Source organism: Bos grunniens, chromosome 18 (genome assembly GCF_055505025.1).
Source record: "Bos grunniens cultivar Pamir isolate PY7600 chromosome 18, Bosgru_T2T1.0, whole genome shotgun sequence".
Taxonomy (NCBI): domain Eukaryota; kingdom Metazoa; phylum Chordata; class Mammalia; order Artiodactyla; family Bovidae; genus Bos; species Bos grunniens.
In genome coordinates, this window is record NC_141182.1 from 48,175,427 (window position 1) to 48,189,494 (window position 14,068).

The 14,068-nt window shown below is 50.8% G+C and overlaps 1 protein-coding gene and 2 long non-coding RNA genes across 5 annotated transcripts; 2 read left to right on the top strand and 1 right to left on the bottom strand.

Moving 5' to 3' along the window:
* Positions 1-7,620: 7,620 nt before the first annotated feature.
* PPP1R14A (protein phosphatase 1 regulatory inhibitor subunit 14A) lies at positions 7,621-11,662 on the bottom strand. Of its 3 annotated transcripts, none has more exons than XM_086352308.1 (4): positions 11,426-11,662; positions 9,312-9,392; positions 8,697-8,729; positions 7,621-7,858 (listed from the first exon to the last, which is right to left on the bottom strand). In XM_086352308.1, the coding sequence occupies exons 1-4, from the start codon at positions 11,624-11,626 to the stop codon at positions 7,730-7,732; spliced, it is 444 nt and encodes a 147-aa protein (XP_086208434.1). In that variant the 5' UTR covers positions 11,627-11,662; the 3' UTR covers positions 7,621-7,729. The 3 variants fall into 3 exon arrangements, with proteins under 3 accessions (XP_086208434.1, XP_086208433.1, XP_086208436.1); XM_086352307.1 differs by having other exon boundaries at positions 11,411-11,662; XM_086352310.1 differs by lacking the exon at positions 11,426-11,662 and adding an exon at positions 9,608-10,049.
* On the top strand, positions 10,026-11,349 carry LOC147353762 (uncharacterized). Its single transcript, XR_015145938.1, has 3 exons — positions 10,026-10,147; positions 10,797-10,838; positions 11,212-11,349. It is a non-coding gene; the product is annotated as an uncharacterized LOC147353762 (long non-coding RNA).
* A 62-nt stretch (positions 11,663-11,724) lies between the features above and the next one.
* LOC147353763 (uncharacterized) lies at positions 11,725-12,890 on the top strand. The gene is made up of 2 exons (XR_015145939.1): positions 11,725-11,841; positions 12,594-12,890. It is a non-coding gene; the product is annotated as an uncharacterized LOC147353763 (long non-coding RNA).
* The last annotated feature ends 1,178 nt before the right edge of the window (positions 12,891-14,068 follow it).

The following is a 14,068-nucleotide window of genomic DNA, read 5'->3' on the forward strand; positions in this document are numbered from 1 at the left end:
TGTTGAGCCCAAAGACAGGACTAAGTCAGAGCAAGGGAAAAGGAAGGATTTACTATCACTTTCATTCCAATCCCAAAGAAAGGCAATGCCAAAGAATGCTCAAACTACTGCACAATTGCACTCATCTCCCAGGCTGATAAAAAGTAATAAAGTAATGCTCAAAATTCTCCAAGCCAGGCTTCAACAGTATATGAACCATGACCTTCCAGATGTTCAAGATGGATTTAGAAAAGGCAGAGGAACCAGAGATCAAATTGTCAACATCCACTGGATCACAGAAAAAGCAAGAGAGTTCCAGAAAAACATCTATTTCTGCTTTATTGACTATATGCCAAAATCTTTGACTATGTGGACCACAACAAACTCTGAAAAATTCTTAAAGAGATGGGAATACCCACCACTTGACCTGCCTCTTGAGAAATCTATTTGCAGGTCAGGAAGCAACAGTTAGAACTGGACATGGAACAACAGATTGGTTCCAAATAGGAAAAGGAGTATGACAAGGTATATTGTCACCCTGCTTATTTAATTTACATGCAAAGTACATCATGAGAAACACTGGGCTGGATGAAGTACAAACTGGAATCAAGATCACCCGGAGAAATATCAATAACTTCAGATATGCAGATGACACCGCCCTTATGGCAGAAAGCAAAGAACTAAAGAGCCTCTTGATGAAAGTGAAAGAGGAGAGTGAAAAAGTTGGCTTAAAACTCAACATTAAGAAAACTAAGATCATGGTATCTGGGCCCATCATTTCATGGCATATAGATGGGGAAACAGTGGAAACAGTGGCAGACTTTATTTTGGGGGGCTCCAAAATAACTGCAGATAGTGACTGCAGCCATGAAATTAGAAGACCCTTACTCCTTGGGAGAAAAGTTATAACCAACCTAGACAGCATATTAAAAAGCAGAGATGTTACTTTGCCAACAAAGGTCCATCTAGTCAAGGCTATGGTTTTTCCAGTAGTCATGTATAGATGTGAGAGTTGGACTATAAAGAAAGCTGAGCGCCGAAGAATTGATGCTTTTGAACTGTGGTGTTGGAGAAGACTCTTGAGAGTCCCTTGGACTACAAGGAGATCCAACCAGTCAATCCTAAAGGAAATCAGTCCTGAATATTGGAAGGACTGAAATTTTGAAACTCCAATACTTTGGCCACCTGATTCAAAGAGCTGACTCATTTGAAAAGACCCTGATACTGGGAAAGATTGAAGGCAGGAGGAGAAGGGGACGACAGAGGATGAGATGGTTGGATAGCATTACTGACTCAATGGACATGAGTTTTAGTAAAATTTGGGAGTTGGTGATGGACAGGGAGGCCTGCCGTGCTGTGGTCCATGAGGTCGAAAAGAGTCAGATACGACTGAGCGACTGAACTGAACTGAATAGCAGTAAGTAAGAACACCAGGGATCTCTCCCAAGACAGTGTCTCCTCAAACAGTAAAATTGGAAAAGTTCTAAGCTAAGAGTGCATGCATACTCATGAAGGGGTTTGGGTGGCCAACAGAGTCCAAGCTTTAGTTGATTGAAGTTACAAGGATCAGAAAAGGTCAACGTCATCGTGGCTGAGGTTCTGATCTGGTGGTTGAGCACTTCAGGCTAATCTTTACCATTGAAATGGAACTGGGAGTCTTTACCACTGATAAATTATCTTTGCTATTGTTATTTGTCTTGCATGCTAACCCTTCTTTGTTTCTGCATTCTTTTATTCCCTTTAGTTCACTGATTACTGAAAACTATTTAAGGGCAAGCCTTGTGGCTGGGCTCAGATCACAAAATTACTTCTCAGGTCAAAAATGGATTCTCAGGTTTCCATGGTGGTTCAGCGGTAAAGAATCTACCTGCCAACGCAGAAGACGAGGGTTCAACCCGTGGTCCGGGAAGATCGCGCATGCTGAGGAGCAACTAAGCCTGTGTGTGCGCCACACGATTGAGCTTATGCTCCAGAGCCTGGGAGCCGCAGCTCCTGAGCCCACACACCCTAGAGCCCTGCTCCACGACAAGAGAAGTCAGCAAAACGAGAAGCCCGAGCACCGCAACTAGAGAGGAGCCCTTGCTTGCCGCGACTACTAAAAAGCCCACGCAGCAACGAAGACCCAGCACAGCCAAAATTAACTAAATAAATGAATGAATTTGTTTTTAAATGGCTTCTCTTGTGTCAGGAAAGCCACGCCTTGTTCTTTTTCTCCAGGGACCCTCTACCCTATCTGCTTACAAGAGGAGACAGACAAGAAACGTATGTTTTGAAGTTTCGTGGAGACTTCTGGGTCTGACCAAGATGGAATAACAAGGACTGGGTGTGTTTTACTGCCTGAGGCAAGCAAAATCACAAAAACAGACAAATACTGGAGTAGAAAATGGCAACCCCCTCCAGTAGTCTTGCCTGGAAGTCCCATGGACAGAGGAGCCTGGTGGTCCTGTCTGTGAGTCTCTTCTGTTTCTTTGCTGTATTCATCTGTTGCTGCATCGATGCCATGGTTTTATTTATTTTTGGCCCCACCTGTTGACATGTGGGATCCTGTTTACCTTACCAGGGATCAAACCCAAGTCCCCTGCATTGGAAGCATGGAGTCCCAATCACTGGACCACCAGAGAAATCCCCAGAGTTTTCATTACTATGGTTTTGCAATATGGCTAATATTTGGTAGAGCAAGCCCTCTTCTCTTTCCTGTCTAACGCTGACTTAGTTATTCCTCCATACGGCTTCCCAGGTGGCGCTAGTGGTAAAGAACCTGCCTGCCAATGAAGGAGACATAAGATACATGATTCGATCCCTGGGTGAGGAGGATCCTCTGGAGGAGGGCACAGCAAACAACTCCAGTATTCTTGCCTGAGAAATCCCATGGACAAAGGAACCTGGCAAGCTACAGTCCATAGCGTCGAAGAGTTGGACACGAGTGAAGTGACTCAGCACGCATGCATGCATTCCTCCACACAAATTTTAGAATAGGCTTTATCAAGTACCTCAAAAAATCCATCCAGAATTCTGATTGAAGTTGCTTTGAATTTATTGACTAATTTGGAGAGAATTGACATGTGGATAATACTAAGATATCTTATCCAAAGGCATGGATAGTCTCATTTTTTTCCACATTATCTTCTGTATCTTTTATTAGCATATTGATGCTTTTTCCTTCAAGGACTTATGTATCTTTAAGGTGTTAAATACACTATAGTTTTTGTAGCTACTGAGAGCCGAACAAGTTTGTTTTGCTTTTTGGTGCCGGATTTCCCGAACACATTTTTTAAATAATGTTTTATTGGTTATGTTAGTATTAGTGAAATGACATTGATTCTTGTAGGCTTATCTTGTATCAACCATGATACACATTTTGTAAATAGCCTTACTGCCCTCTTTATTAAAAGGCGAGTAGAAAGAAAAGTGAAGTCGCTCCGTCGTGTCCGACTCTTTGCGACCCCATGGACTGTAGTCTACCACACTCCTCCGTCCATGGGATTTTCCAGGCAAGGGTACTAGAGTGGGTTGCCATTTCCTTCTCCAGAGGATTTTCCCGACCCAGGGATCGAACCCAGGTCTCCCACATTGTAGGCAGATGCTTTACCATCTGAGCCACCAGGGAAGGTATAAAGGCAAGTAGTATTTCTAAAACATTTTAGCCAATTAACAATCATATCATCAGTGTGATCCCATTTCTAATATTTATCATTCTATTAGCAAAGCCTCTGGTGTTGATCAAAGACGGGGGAGTGCTTTGCAGTAGCAATCTCTGCAGCCAGCTCTTAATTAAATGCTGGCTGAGCCCTCTGGTTTGGGTGGACTCCGGGAGTTAGTGATGGACAGGGAGGCCTGGCGTGCTGCAATGCATGGGGTCACAAAGACTGAGCGACTGAACTGACTGACTGAGCCCCCTGGAGTAACTGACCTTTAGGGTGTAGTTTAAAACAAGTCAGATCCTCTGGCGAAGGGAATTGCAACCCACTCCAGTACTCTTGCCTGGAAAATCCCATGGTAGGCTACAGTCCATGGGGTCGCAAAGTGTCGGACAAGACTGAGCAACTGAAAAAAAAAAACAAAAAAAAACTTTAAAACAAGTCGCGTAGCCACGAGGGGGCGCTAAGGCTTCACGTCTAGTCGAGGAGGGTTACTACGCGTGGAGAATGTGGCCACCAGGAGGCACTGTTACTGGTCCAGCACCTAGGGGTGCCAGGCGCCGCTCCTGACGTTAGGAATACCGCTGGGCCTAGTGAGCTAATATTCTGAAAGGGGGAAGGTAAGGGGCTTCCCTGGTGGCTCCTTCCCTGATGGCTAAGGGAAAGAACCCGTTTACAAAGCCAGAGACGCAAAAGGCACAGGTTCGGTTCCTTGGTTGGGAAGATCTCCTGGAGGAGGGCATGGCAATCCGCTCCAGTATTCTTACCTGGAGAATTCCATGGACAGAGGAGCCTCATGGGCTACAGTCCATAGGGTCGCAAGCAATCAGGGAGGGTAGACAGAAAATAAACTAAAATTTCAGGGTGTGATAAATCCTGTGGAGAAAATTTATTGTGACAGGATAGCCACAGTGATAGCCTTAACTAAGGGGCGCAAGGACACTTGTCTGAAATTACATCTAAATGATGAGGGATTCTGAGTAGAGTGCTCGAGCAGAGAAACATTTGAGAGCCCAGGAGGGGAAGCGCCTCCTGAAAGTGAGGAAAAGAGGAGGGATGAAGGCATGATGACAGGTGAGGGGGGTGGAGAGTGGAGGGTGGAGGATTTCTCTTCTGAAGCCAAAAGAAGCCCATGGAGGGAGCAAGGTGGAAGAAACTAAAAAGAGGGACTTCCCTGAAGGTCCGGTGGTTTGAACTCTGCTTTAATTGCCGACCCCTTTGGTTCAATCCCTGGTCAGGGAACCAAGATCCCACAACCTGAGAGGTGAAGCCAAAATTTTAAAAAATGAGAAAAAGCATTATTTGGCTGCTAAGTGAGAAACAAGATCACAGATCCCTGGGAGGCAGCATGAGGTGAGTGTGGCAATAATGCAAGCCTGGTAGGCCAGGTACACTGTGTCCTTTGAGACTTTTCCTTAATGGAGGGGCTGTGATTCAGTGTCCCTGAGGACATTTGCTTGGCCAGGGATGGTGGCTGTAAGGAGCTAATGGTTCAGTCTTCCCCCTCAGTGATAAAGTTGATCATAAAGCTTATTGTGTGCCCTGGCGCTAGTCTATGATCGATGCATTTAAACTTCACAACCACCCTGGGAGGCAGGTATTATCATCTTCATTTTACAGATGTGAATACTTGAAGCATGTGGACCCAGAGGGGTTAAGTGATTTGCACTAGCCCACACAGCTATGAAGTAGAACAGATGGCCTTTGAATCCAGGCATTAACCCCTGAGTTCATGCTCTTATCCACCATGGTATGCTGCTTCCAGACCCATTTGTTGTAGCCATGTTCTCAAATTGTATTGCCCTTTATTTTACTTTAAAATTTTTTTGGCTGCACCACACAGCATGTGGGACCTAGTTCTCTGACCAGGGATGAAACTCATGGTCCCTGCATTAGAAGCATGGAGTTTTAACCACTGGAACGCCAAGGAATTCCCTGCACTGCCCTTTGGATAGGCTATTTCAGAGGGCTGTTAGCAGTCACTCGCACCTTCGTATGAATTAGTACACCTCTTCTTGCCCCTGAAGAACTGCAATTTATGCTAAAGCTATGGCTTATAAGGGCACTGTAGTGAAGAAATAGTTGGGTTCTGGAGTCATAATGCCTAGAATTGAAACCCAGTGCCACTTCCCAGCTGAGTGACTTGGGGCAACTGACATCACTGTCTGGGCCTCAGTTTCCTCATGGATGAAGTCCCCACTTTACCAATGAGGAAGCTGAGAGGCCCAACACCTGGCACAGTCAAGACTTCACTTGGCTGCCGGGGGGAGGGGTTCCCCCTCACACTCTGTACCTAGTTCTGTGGAGGGGAAGAGGCACTGGAAGCCTGAGGTCTGTCTGCACAGGGACAGCAAGGTCACTTGAAGGGCTGGACAGACCAGGGGCTCCTGGATATTCCTCTCCTCCAGGGTCAGCTTCTCTTCCTGCCAGACAGGAACTCAGACCCCTGGGATGGGCGCCTAATCTTGGCAGGGCTGCTGGGTGGCACTGAATGGGCAAGGGGGTTGAGGCGCAAATTTTGGTTAGGAGGGGTGAGATGGGAGAGGTGCTTTGCCCCTCCAGGCTAGGGATGAGTCCAGACACTCAGCTCCACGACCAGCGCTGGATCCAGAGAGGGCCAGAGGGTCACAAAGCAGCTCTGGCCCGACCCCAGTGCTAAACACAGCCACAGCCACAGCCCCATCTGCTGATTGTACATGGCTGGGACTGATGGTACAACAAAACTATTGTTAAAATAATGAAATACTTCCACAGTCTTTGATAAATAGCTGCTATTCACTTGATACCCTGGCCCTTCCCCTAAGACTCTTCAGGGCCTCCTTTCCCCAGCATGAGCATGCCCCAGCCCAATCAGCTTCCCTGTTTCAGTTCTGAAGGACTTGTCTATTCTGACTGATAGATGGGCCTGCCAATTATTTGGTATCTTCCCTGTCTCAGAAAGAAAGTGAAGTCGTTCAGTCGTGTCCAACTCTTTGCGACCCCCATGGGCTGTAGCTCACCAGGCTCCTCCATCTATGGAATTTTCCAGGCAAGAGTACTGGAGTGGGTTGCCATTTCCTTCTCCAGGGGATCTTCCTGACCCAGGGATCGAACCTGGGTATCCCATACTGCAGGCAGATGCTTTACCATCTGAGCCACCAGGGAAGCCTCCTCAGCCCCAGTGTAAATTCCATCACCCCCCAGTTCGGAGCCCTCAAATATGGGTACCCATTTCACACAAACTCCTACACATCCTTCAAAGCCCTGCCTAAGTGTCACTTTCTTCGGGATGCACTCCTAGATTTCTTCACCACCCCAAGAACAAACCTCTCCTCCCACTCCCTAGGCTCCCAAGTATCTTGAACCATTCAGCACACTTTGCTCTAATCTCCTGCCCGCAGGCTCTCCTTCCCCACCACCTTGATGCCAGGGGCCATATTCTGCTTATCTCTGTGTCCTCAATACCAATGGCAGTGCTAAGCATCCGATGGTGGTGGTTTAGTTGCTAAGTCGTGTTCGACTCTTGCCACCCCATGGACTGTAGCCTGCCAGGCTCCTCTGTCCATGGAATTTCCCAGGCAAGAATACTGGAGTGGGTTGCCATTGCCTTCTCCAGGGGATCTTCCCGACCCAGGGATAAAAGCAGCCAATGAATGTGGAATAAAATCTATGGAGAGGATGAATGGTTTGTTCCCGGTACGTGGCGGTCACAGCAGGCACATTCGGTCCTGGGCCTCTGCTGTGGTGGTCCACGGTGGTCCTCCCCACAGCACCCCCCTTCCACCCCTGCCCACATATGGAGGCCCTGCTGGCTGGGGCTAGGCCAAGGCTGGGGGAGGTGAGGACAGGATGTGAGCCCCAGGGGTGGAAGGTCAGCAGGGCCTGTTCTCATGCTCTCTGGCTGAGGAGCTGTTCTCCATCTGTCCGGGCCAGCTGCGGGGGCTGGGGGCCGAGGAGACGCAGCGGGAGAGAGGGCGGTGGGGGGAGGCGCTCAGGGAAGCCCACAGTAACCAGGGAGAGGAAAAACAGGCACGCGGTGTTATTGTTACAGAACCATTAAATACGACTTATAAACAAGCCAGGACGGCGTTGGGTGGCAGGGAGATGGAGGAGGTCACGGAGGCCAGAGAGGGTCAGCGCGGCGCGGTCCGGGCTCGGTCCTGGCGGGGGCTCAGGCTGCCGTCGCCGGAGGGGCTGGGCTGACGCAGGCCTGGCTGCTTGTGGAGGCCTCGCAGCTTCGCCAGCAGCTCCTGGACGAAGTCCTGAGGACGGGGCGAGGATGCTGAGAACATGGGGAGGGGTGGGGGCACCCCCTGGCCAACCCAGCCCTTCCAACCCGGGACTCCTCTTTTTCCTGCCCTCTGGTCAGTGAGAGGGGATGGAGGTGCAGGTGAGGAGGGGTAGAGGCTCCAGATGGAGAAGAACAGGCCGGAGGGAGAGGAAGAGACCAGAGGCAGGGAGAGGGACAGAAATGGAGAGAGGTGCAGAGAAGAGGTGGGGAGAGAAACGAGGGGCCCAAGAAAGAAACAGAGCCACGGGGCAACATGGGGCTATTTCTCAGGCCAAGAGATTACCAGGAGGGGGGTCCCCAGGGGCCAGAGGCCTGAGCCGGCTCCAGGGCAGACAGACACACAGTGACGTTTGTCCCTCAGGCAGCCCAGAGCTGGTCAGAGAAACACGAATAGTTTTCCCTTTTAAAGCCGGGAAGGAAGTGAGAGGGGTTGGGCCGCTCAGGGCCTGGAAGGCTGGGGGGCCCCTGAGAGGTGGGGAAGGGAGCCCCAGGGTGCTGCAGGCAGGCACGGGGGAGAGAGGCAGAGACGGGATGGCGCAGCAGAGGCAGAGACAGGAGACAGATGGGGGAGCGCCTCAGAGGGGGAGATAATGGAGCCCCGGCGGCAGATGGGGAGAGAGGGACAGGAGTGAGGAAGACAAAAGACACCACTGAGATGAGGAAAGGGCCCTGGGAGAGGCAGGGCCCCCAGGGTTCCCTCTGAGGGTCCTGGGCCCCGCCAGCTTCCTCCCTCCTCCCCGGAGCCCACCCCCACCCTCACGGGTGCAGGGGACAGAATAGGGCCCTAGAGTTGGGGACAGAAAACTCACCTCTGTGGGGTTCGTGCACGACTTTAGGAGTCCCTAAAAACCCCCCAACAGAAAAAAAGTAGTAAATGACCAACACCTACACGCCTCCAACCCAGCAAAGCAAGGGCTGCAAGACAGATGGACGTCCAGGTGGACTTCCCACGTGGTTTCAAGGGAAGAAATAGATCTAGGCGTCTTAGAGAGCTACTGGGGGCTAGGGGTGAGTCCAGACACTCAGCCCCCCACCAGCGCTGGATCCAGAGAGGGCCAGAAGATCACAAAGCATTTCCTCCCTCTAGAGCACCGAGGCCGGAAGAGCGGGCCACTGCGTGTGCACTGCCGAGCTCTGACTCTCAGCTCTGCCCCTGCTGAGCTGTGTGGCCCTGGGCAAGTGATTAGATATCTCTGGGAGTCATTTTCCTTGACTTGAAAATGGAGATAATAGTATCGATAGTAGTGCAATGGAGATAACAGTCCCTTTGGAGGGTTTTGTGAAGATTAAATAAGTTACTAAGCTTAAAGCCATTGAAACAGTGCCTGGCACTGAGGGAGTGCTCAATAAACCTGTTAATTATTGATACAATTTTTAGGGAGATGCAGGGGAGGGGGCTAGGTACGGCTTTCCCTTCCACCTACCTGGATTTTCCGGCTTCTCTCCTCTTCACTCTCTAATTCCAACAATTCATCGATGTTGACCTCATCGGGCATGTCTGCCTCCTGAGCGGAGAAGGAGGGGCAGTCAGGGTCCCTTCCCTTCCCTCCCCTGTCTTTGTCCCAGGCTCGGGAGGAGCCCCAGCCACCCAGGGCCCAGCTGGCGGGTTCTGGAGCAATAATGTGGTAGTCAGGGACAGCACCGCCAAGGCGGGACATCTGGGTGGGGGGGGGGGGGCGGGTGGTGACAGATGGGTTGACAGAGGCCCCAGAGCCTGTACCAGCTCGGATCCTGGCCCCTGGGTCCCGGGAGTCTCAGGCCTGGCACTGCGCTCCTGCCTTGGCCCCGGTTCCCACAGTGGGAAGCAGGCCTGGTCGAGTCTTGGAATGTCAGATTCTGGGATTCTGGAGAGGGGCTGGCTCTGTCCTTTCAAGGAAAAGTTTAAGCACTAGGTGGAGGGGAGGAAAGCTGGCAGGCTAGAGCCTGCTAGGGATGGCCCCTAGCCCCAGGGGATGAGGCTGGGGGGTTGGGGTCACCCCCTGGGGCCCTAGCCCAACCCTCAAGTCCCCAGGGTGGGTGGGTGGGTGGGATAAGTCACGAGCCCAATTTCAAGCGGCCCAAAGGGGGACCCTTGGGTGGCCTCTCGGGGCAAAGGGCCAAATGCAGACTGGCTCGGTACCCCTGTTGCGGACAGATTCCAGCTGTCTGAGCAAAGAGATCCCAGAGGATACAGTCTCTCCTCCTCCAGCAAAATCCGGCTGACTCCACTGTGGGCTTCAGGCCTGGGCAGTTGGGGGATGGTGTGTGGCGTGGAGTGTCTGTAAGTGTGTAAACCGCCTATGTGAGTCTCTGTGTTTGAGACCAGGGCCAACGGGAGGGTGCAGGGATGTGTCACGTGTGTGTGTGATGTTCTCTGTGGCTCGTCAGGGGTCTGTGGTCCTAAGGGTGGGTGGTGGGTGACTCCGGCTTAGCTGTGTTTGTCTCACTACAGCATAGGTCGATCAGTAAGTGACCACAGCTTGTGTCCCTGAGAGTCTGGCTAGCTGATGCCACCTACCACTAGCCACTGTCCATCAGTGTGAGCCACACGTGTCTGAGGACAGAGGGGCCTCGGGTCACTGCAAGGGCGTCTCCCACCTTCGAGCTGTGCTGAGGATAATATCTTATCCTCTGTGTGTGTGTGTGTACCTGTGACCATGCTCTGCAGCACGTGTGTGTTGTACAAATGTGACTATAGACAGTAAAATGTCATTTCTGTCTGTAGCCCACGAGATAGCAGTGGAGGCTGTAGCATATGCTGTGTGTGTTCACGGGCAGATGCAGTTTCTGCCTTTGTGTGGCCGGAGGAGCCCATGGCTTACGCGGTTTACTGTCTGGGTGTAGCTATAATTTCTGTTATTTTATGTCTGTGCATGGCTGCAGCATCTATCATTGCGCTTGCAAAGTGATTATCGTTTTTTTGCTTTTAGGAGATAATGGATGGTCGTTACTTGAATCACTGGGTGTCAGAGGTAGCTGTTGTAGCTTGCAGTGTCTGTGAGTTGCTACAGCTTTGCTGTATATCTGTGAATAGCCGTGACTAGAGTACTTTTGTGTGGGTATAGTCGTGTTGTGTCTGCATATGGCCATGGCCTGTGTTGGGGTGACTGGGAGAGCCTGTGGCAGTTGCACAGGTTGATCTGTAAGTGCCCCCTTCTTGTGTCCCGGGGAGGCTGTGTGGAGTTGTTGCTTCTGTCACTGTATCTGCGAGTGGCCACAGCACGTCACTGAGCCTGTCTGTGAATGCCAATGCTTCCTTTGCTGTATGCTGTGGTTGTATCTCCCCCAGACACCATGTCTATGTTTGGTTTTAAGACATCCCCCTTGCCCCCACCCTTTCTCCAGATAAGGTCACTCCAGCTCCCATATGCTAAAGCCGGGAGTTTGGACCCAAGTGTGTCTGTGTGCACAAGCAGAGTGTCATGGAAGATAGACGGCGGGGTCCAGGAGTCCAGGAGGCTGCGTTCTCCCGTGCAAAGGAGGCTGCACCAGGGTGCATCAGCGAGAACAAACAACCAGTCCCCCTTCCCCTCCCCCGGGGTACCTCTCTCCGCCTCACCCTGCCGCGGTACAGCTCCTCCAAGCGCCCGTCGATCCACTTCTCCACGTCCAGCCGCCGCTGCAGCTCTCGCCGGTCATACTTGACGGTGACGCGCGCGTGCCGCTTTTGCAGCCCCCCGGGGCTGCCCCCCGGCCCCCGGGCCCGCGATGGAGCCTGCAGCTTGCTCAGCACCCGCTTGCCCAGCCGCTGAGCTGCCATCGTGGTCCCGGCCCCGGCCCCGGCGCCGCGCTGTGCGCTTTCGCCGGGCGCCCAGGGGACCTCTTACGGGCCGGGGCGGGGCCGGCCGGGGGCGGGGGCTCGGACTCGCAGGGGGGCCGGCCCCGCCCCGACCGCCCCGGGCCTCAGTTTCCCCGCCTGCAGCGCGAGGACTTGCCGCAGCGCCCTCGGGAAGCCCGCGGCTGTTCCTGGTTCAGGTATGGGCGGGGTCCGGGAGCCCCAGGCCCGGCAGAGTGGCTGGGGCTCCCGGGACCTGGATCCCCGGGGCGGGGCGGGGCGGTTATCGGGATGGCCTCTCGGGCACCCAGCCTGTCTTCGCCCCCTGGTGGTTGCCAGGGACAGTGCGGGAGCCCCTGTGCTACCTACTCTGTTGGCAAAGGAAGGTCAAGCCATAGTACTCACGGTAGGTCTTTTGACCCCTTTCATTTATTCATTCATCCATGTATCCATTTGTTCATATTCACCTTATTCAACAAATATTCTTTTGACATCATGTCATCTGAGCTGTTAGCCACACACACACACACACACACACACACACACACACACACCCCGCACCGCCGCCTTTCTTTCTCCCGCTCATATCAGTCTCCTTATGCCAGCCAGATAGCATCCAAGGGTTTTCTTGTCTCCCCGGTGATCACCAGGTTCCCCCTCCTCAACTTCCCTGGGCACCGAGGACAGAGCGGTGAACAAAACAGACAAGCCTAATCCTCAGGGAGTCATCATTCCATGAGGTGGAGACAAGTAGTGACATAATAAGTACAGTATATTACTCAGTTTGTTAGAATATGATTAGTTTATGGAGAAATATGAAGCAGAAAATAAGAAATGGAGGAGGGTGGAGTTTGCACGTTTAACAAGGGCGACCAGAGAAATTTCTTACCTCACAAGTCTTCCCACCTAATTGAAAGCAGCAAGAATACACTTCAAAATTTAAATTTGGCAGGATTTCCCTGGTGGTCCAGTGGTTAAGAATCTGCCTGCCAATGAAAGGAACCCGGGTTTGATCCTTGGTCCAGGAAGATTCCACATGCCATGGGGCAACTAAGCCTGTGTGCTGCAACTGCTAAAACCCACATGCCCTTAGAGGCTGTGCTCTGAAACAAGAGAAGCCGCTGCAATGAGAAGCCCATGCACCGCAGCGAGAGAGTAGCCCCCACTTGCCTCAACTAGAGAAAAGCCCATGAGCAGCAACAAAGACCCGGTGCAGCCATAAATAAATAAACAATTTTTAAAAACCTTACATTTGGTCATGTCCTTCCCCTGCTTAAGATTATCCATTCCTAGACAATGGTTCCTTAAATATGATACCAAAAGCAAAGCAACAAAAGAAAAAAGTAAATAAATTGGACACCATCAAAATTTAAAACTTGTTTTAAAGAACTTCAAGAAAGTGAAGAGACAACCCACAGATGAGATAAAAAATTGCAAATTATATATTTGATAAGGTACTTGTATCTAAATAAAGAAGTCATGTAACTCAATTATAAGATGACCCATTTAAAAAATAGACAAAGGACATGAATAGACATTTCTAGAAAAAAGATATACAAGAGTCTATACCTGAAAAGATGATCAATATCATTAATATCAGGAAAATGTAAATCAAAACAACAATGAAATACCACTTCACACTCAGTAGGATGGCAATCATATCAAGTGCTGGCAAGAATGTGGAGGAATCAGAACCCTGATACATTGATGGTGGGAATTTGTATAGTTCAGCCACTTTGGAAAACAGTCTAGCAGTTTCTTTTTTTTTTTAAGATTTATTAAAAATAAAAAAATAGAGATTTATTTATTTATTTATTTATGGCTGCACTGGGTCTTCGTTGCAGCACACTGGCTTTCTCTAGCTGAAGTGACTGGGGGCTACTCTTGCTGCAGAGCAGGGGCTCTAGGCGTGGGCTTCAGCAGTGGCTTGCAGGCTTAGTTGCTCAGAGGCATGTAGGATCTTCCCGGACCAAGGATCAAACCTGCATTCCCTGCATTGGCAGGTGGATTTTTACCTGCTGGACCACTAGGGAAGCCCCTGGCAGTTCCTTAAAAAGTTAAACGAGTTACCATGCAGCTAAGTCGCGTCAGTCATGTCCGACTCTGTGCAACCCCATAGACAGCAGCCCACCAGGCTCCCCCGTCCCTGGGATTCTCCAGGCAAGAACACTGGAGTAGGTTGCCATTTCCTTCTCCAATGCATGAAAGTGAAAAGTGAAAGTGAAGTCACTCAGTCGTGTCTGACTCTTTTCGACCCCATGGACTGCAGGCTACCAGGCTCCTCCGTCCATGGGATTTTCCAGGCAAGAGTACTGGAGTGGGGTGCCATTGCCTTCTCCGAAGAGTTACCATATGATCCAGTAATTCTATTCTTAGTATACCAGAGAGTTGAGAACATATGTTCACACAAAAATTTGTACATGAGTG

Excerpts from the sequence above, each read along its gene's own strand:
- PPP1R14A (XM_086352307.1), bottom strand. The coding sequence starts at position 11,626 with ATGGCAGCTCAGCGGCTGGGCAAGCGGGTGCTGAGCAAGCTGCAGGCT. Across the intron at positions 9,393-11,410 it reads GCAGGGTGAGGCGGAGAGAG|GAGGCAGACATGCCCGATGA; the intron begins GTACCCCGGGGG and ends TTCTCCGCTCAG. Across the intron at positions 7,859-8,696 it reads CGTGCACGAACCCCACAGAG|GACTTCGTCCAGGAGCTGCT; the intron begins GTGAGTTTTCTG and ends CCCCGTCCTCAG.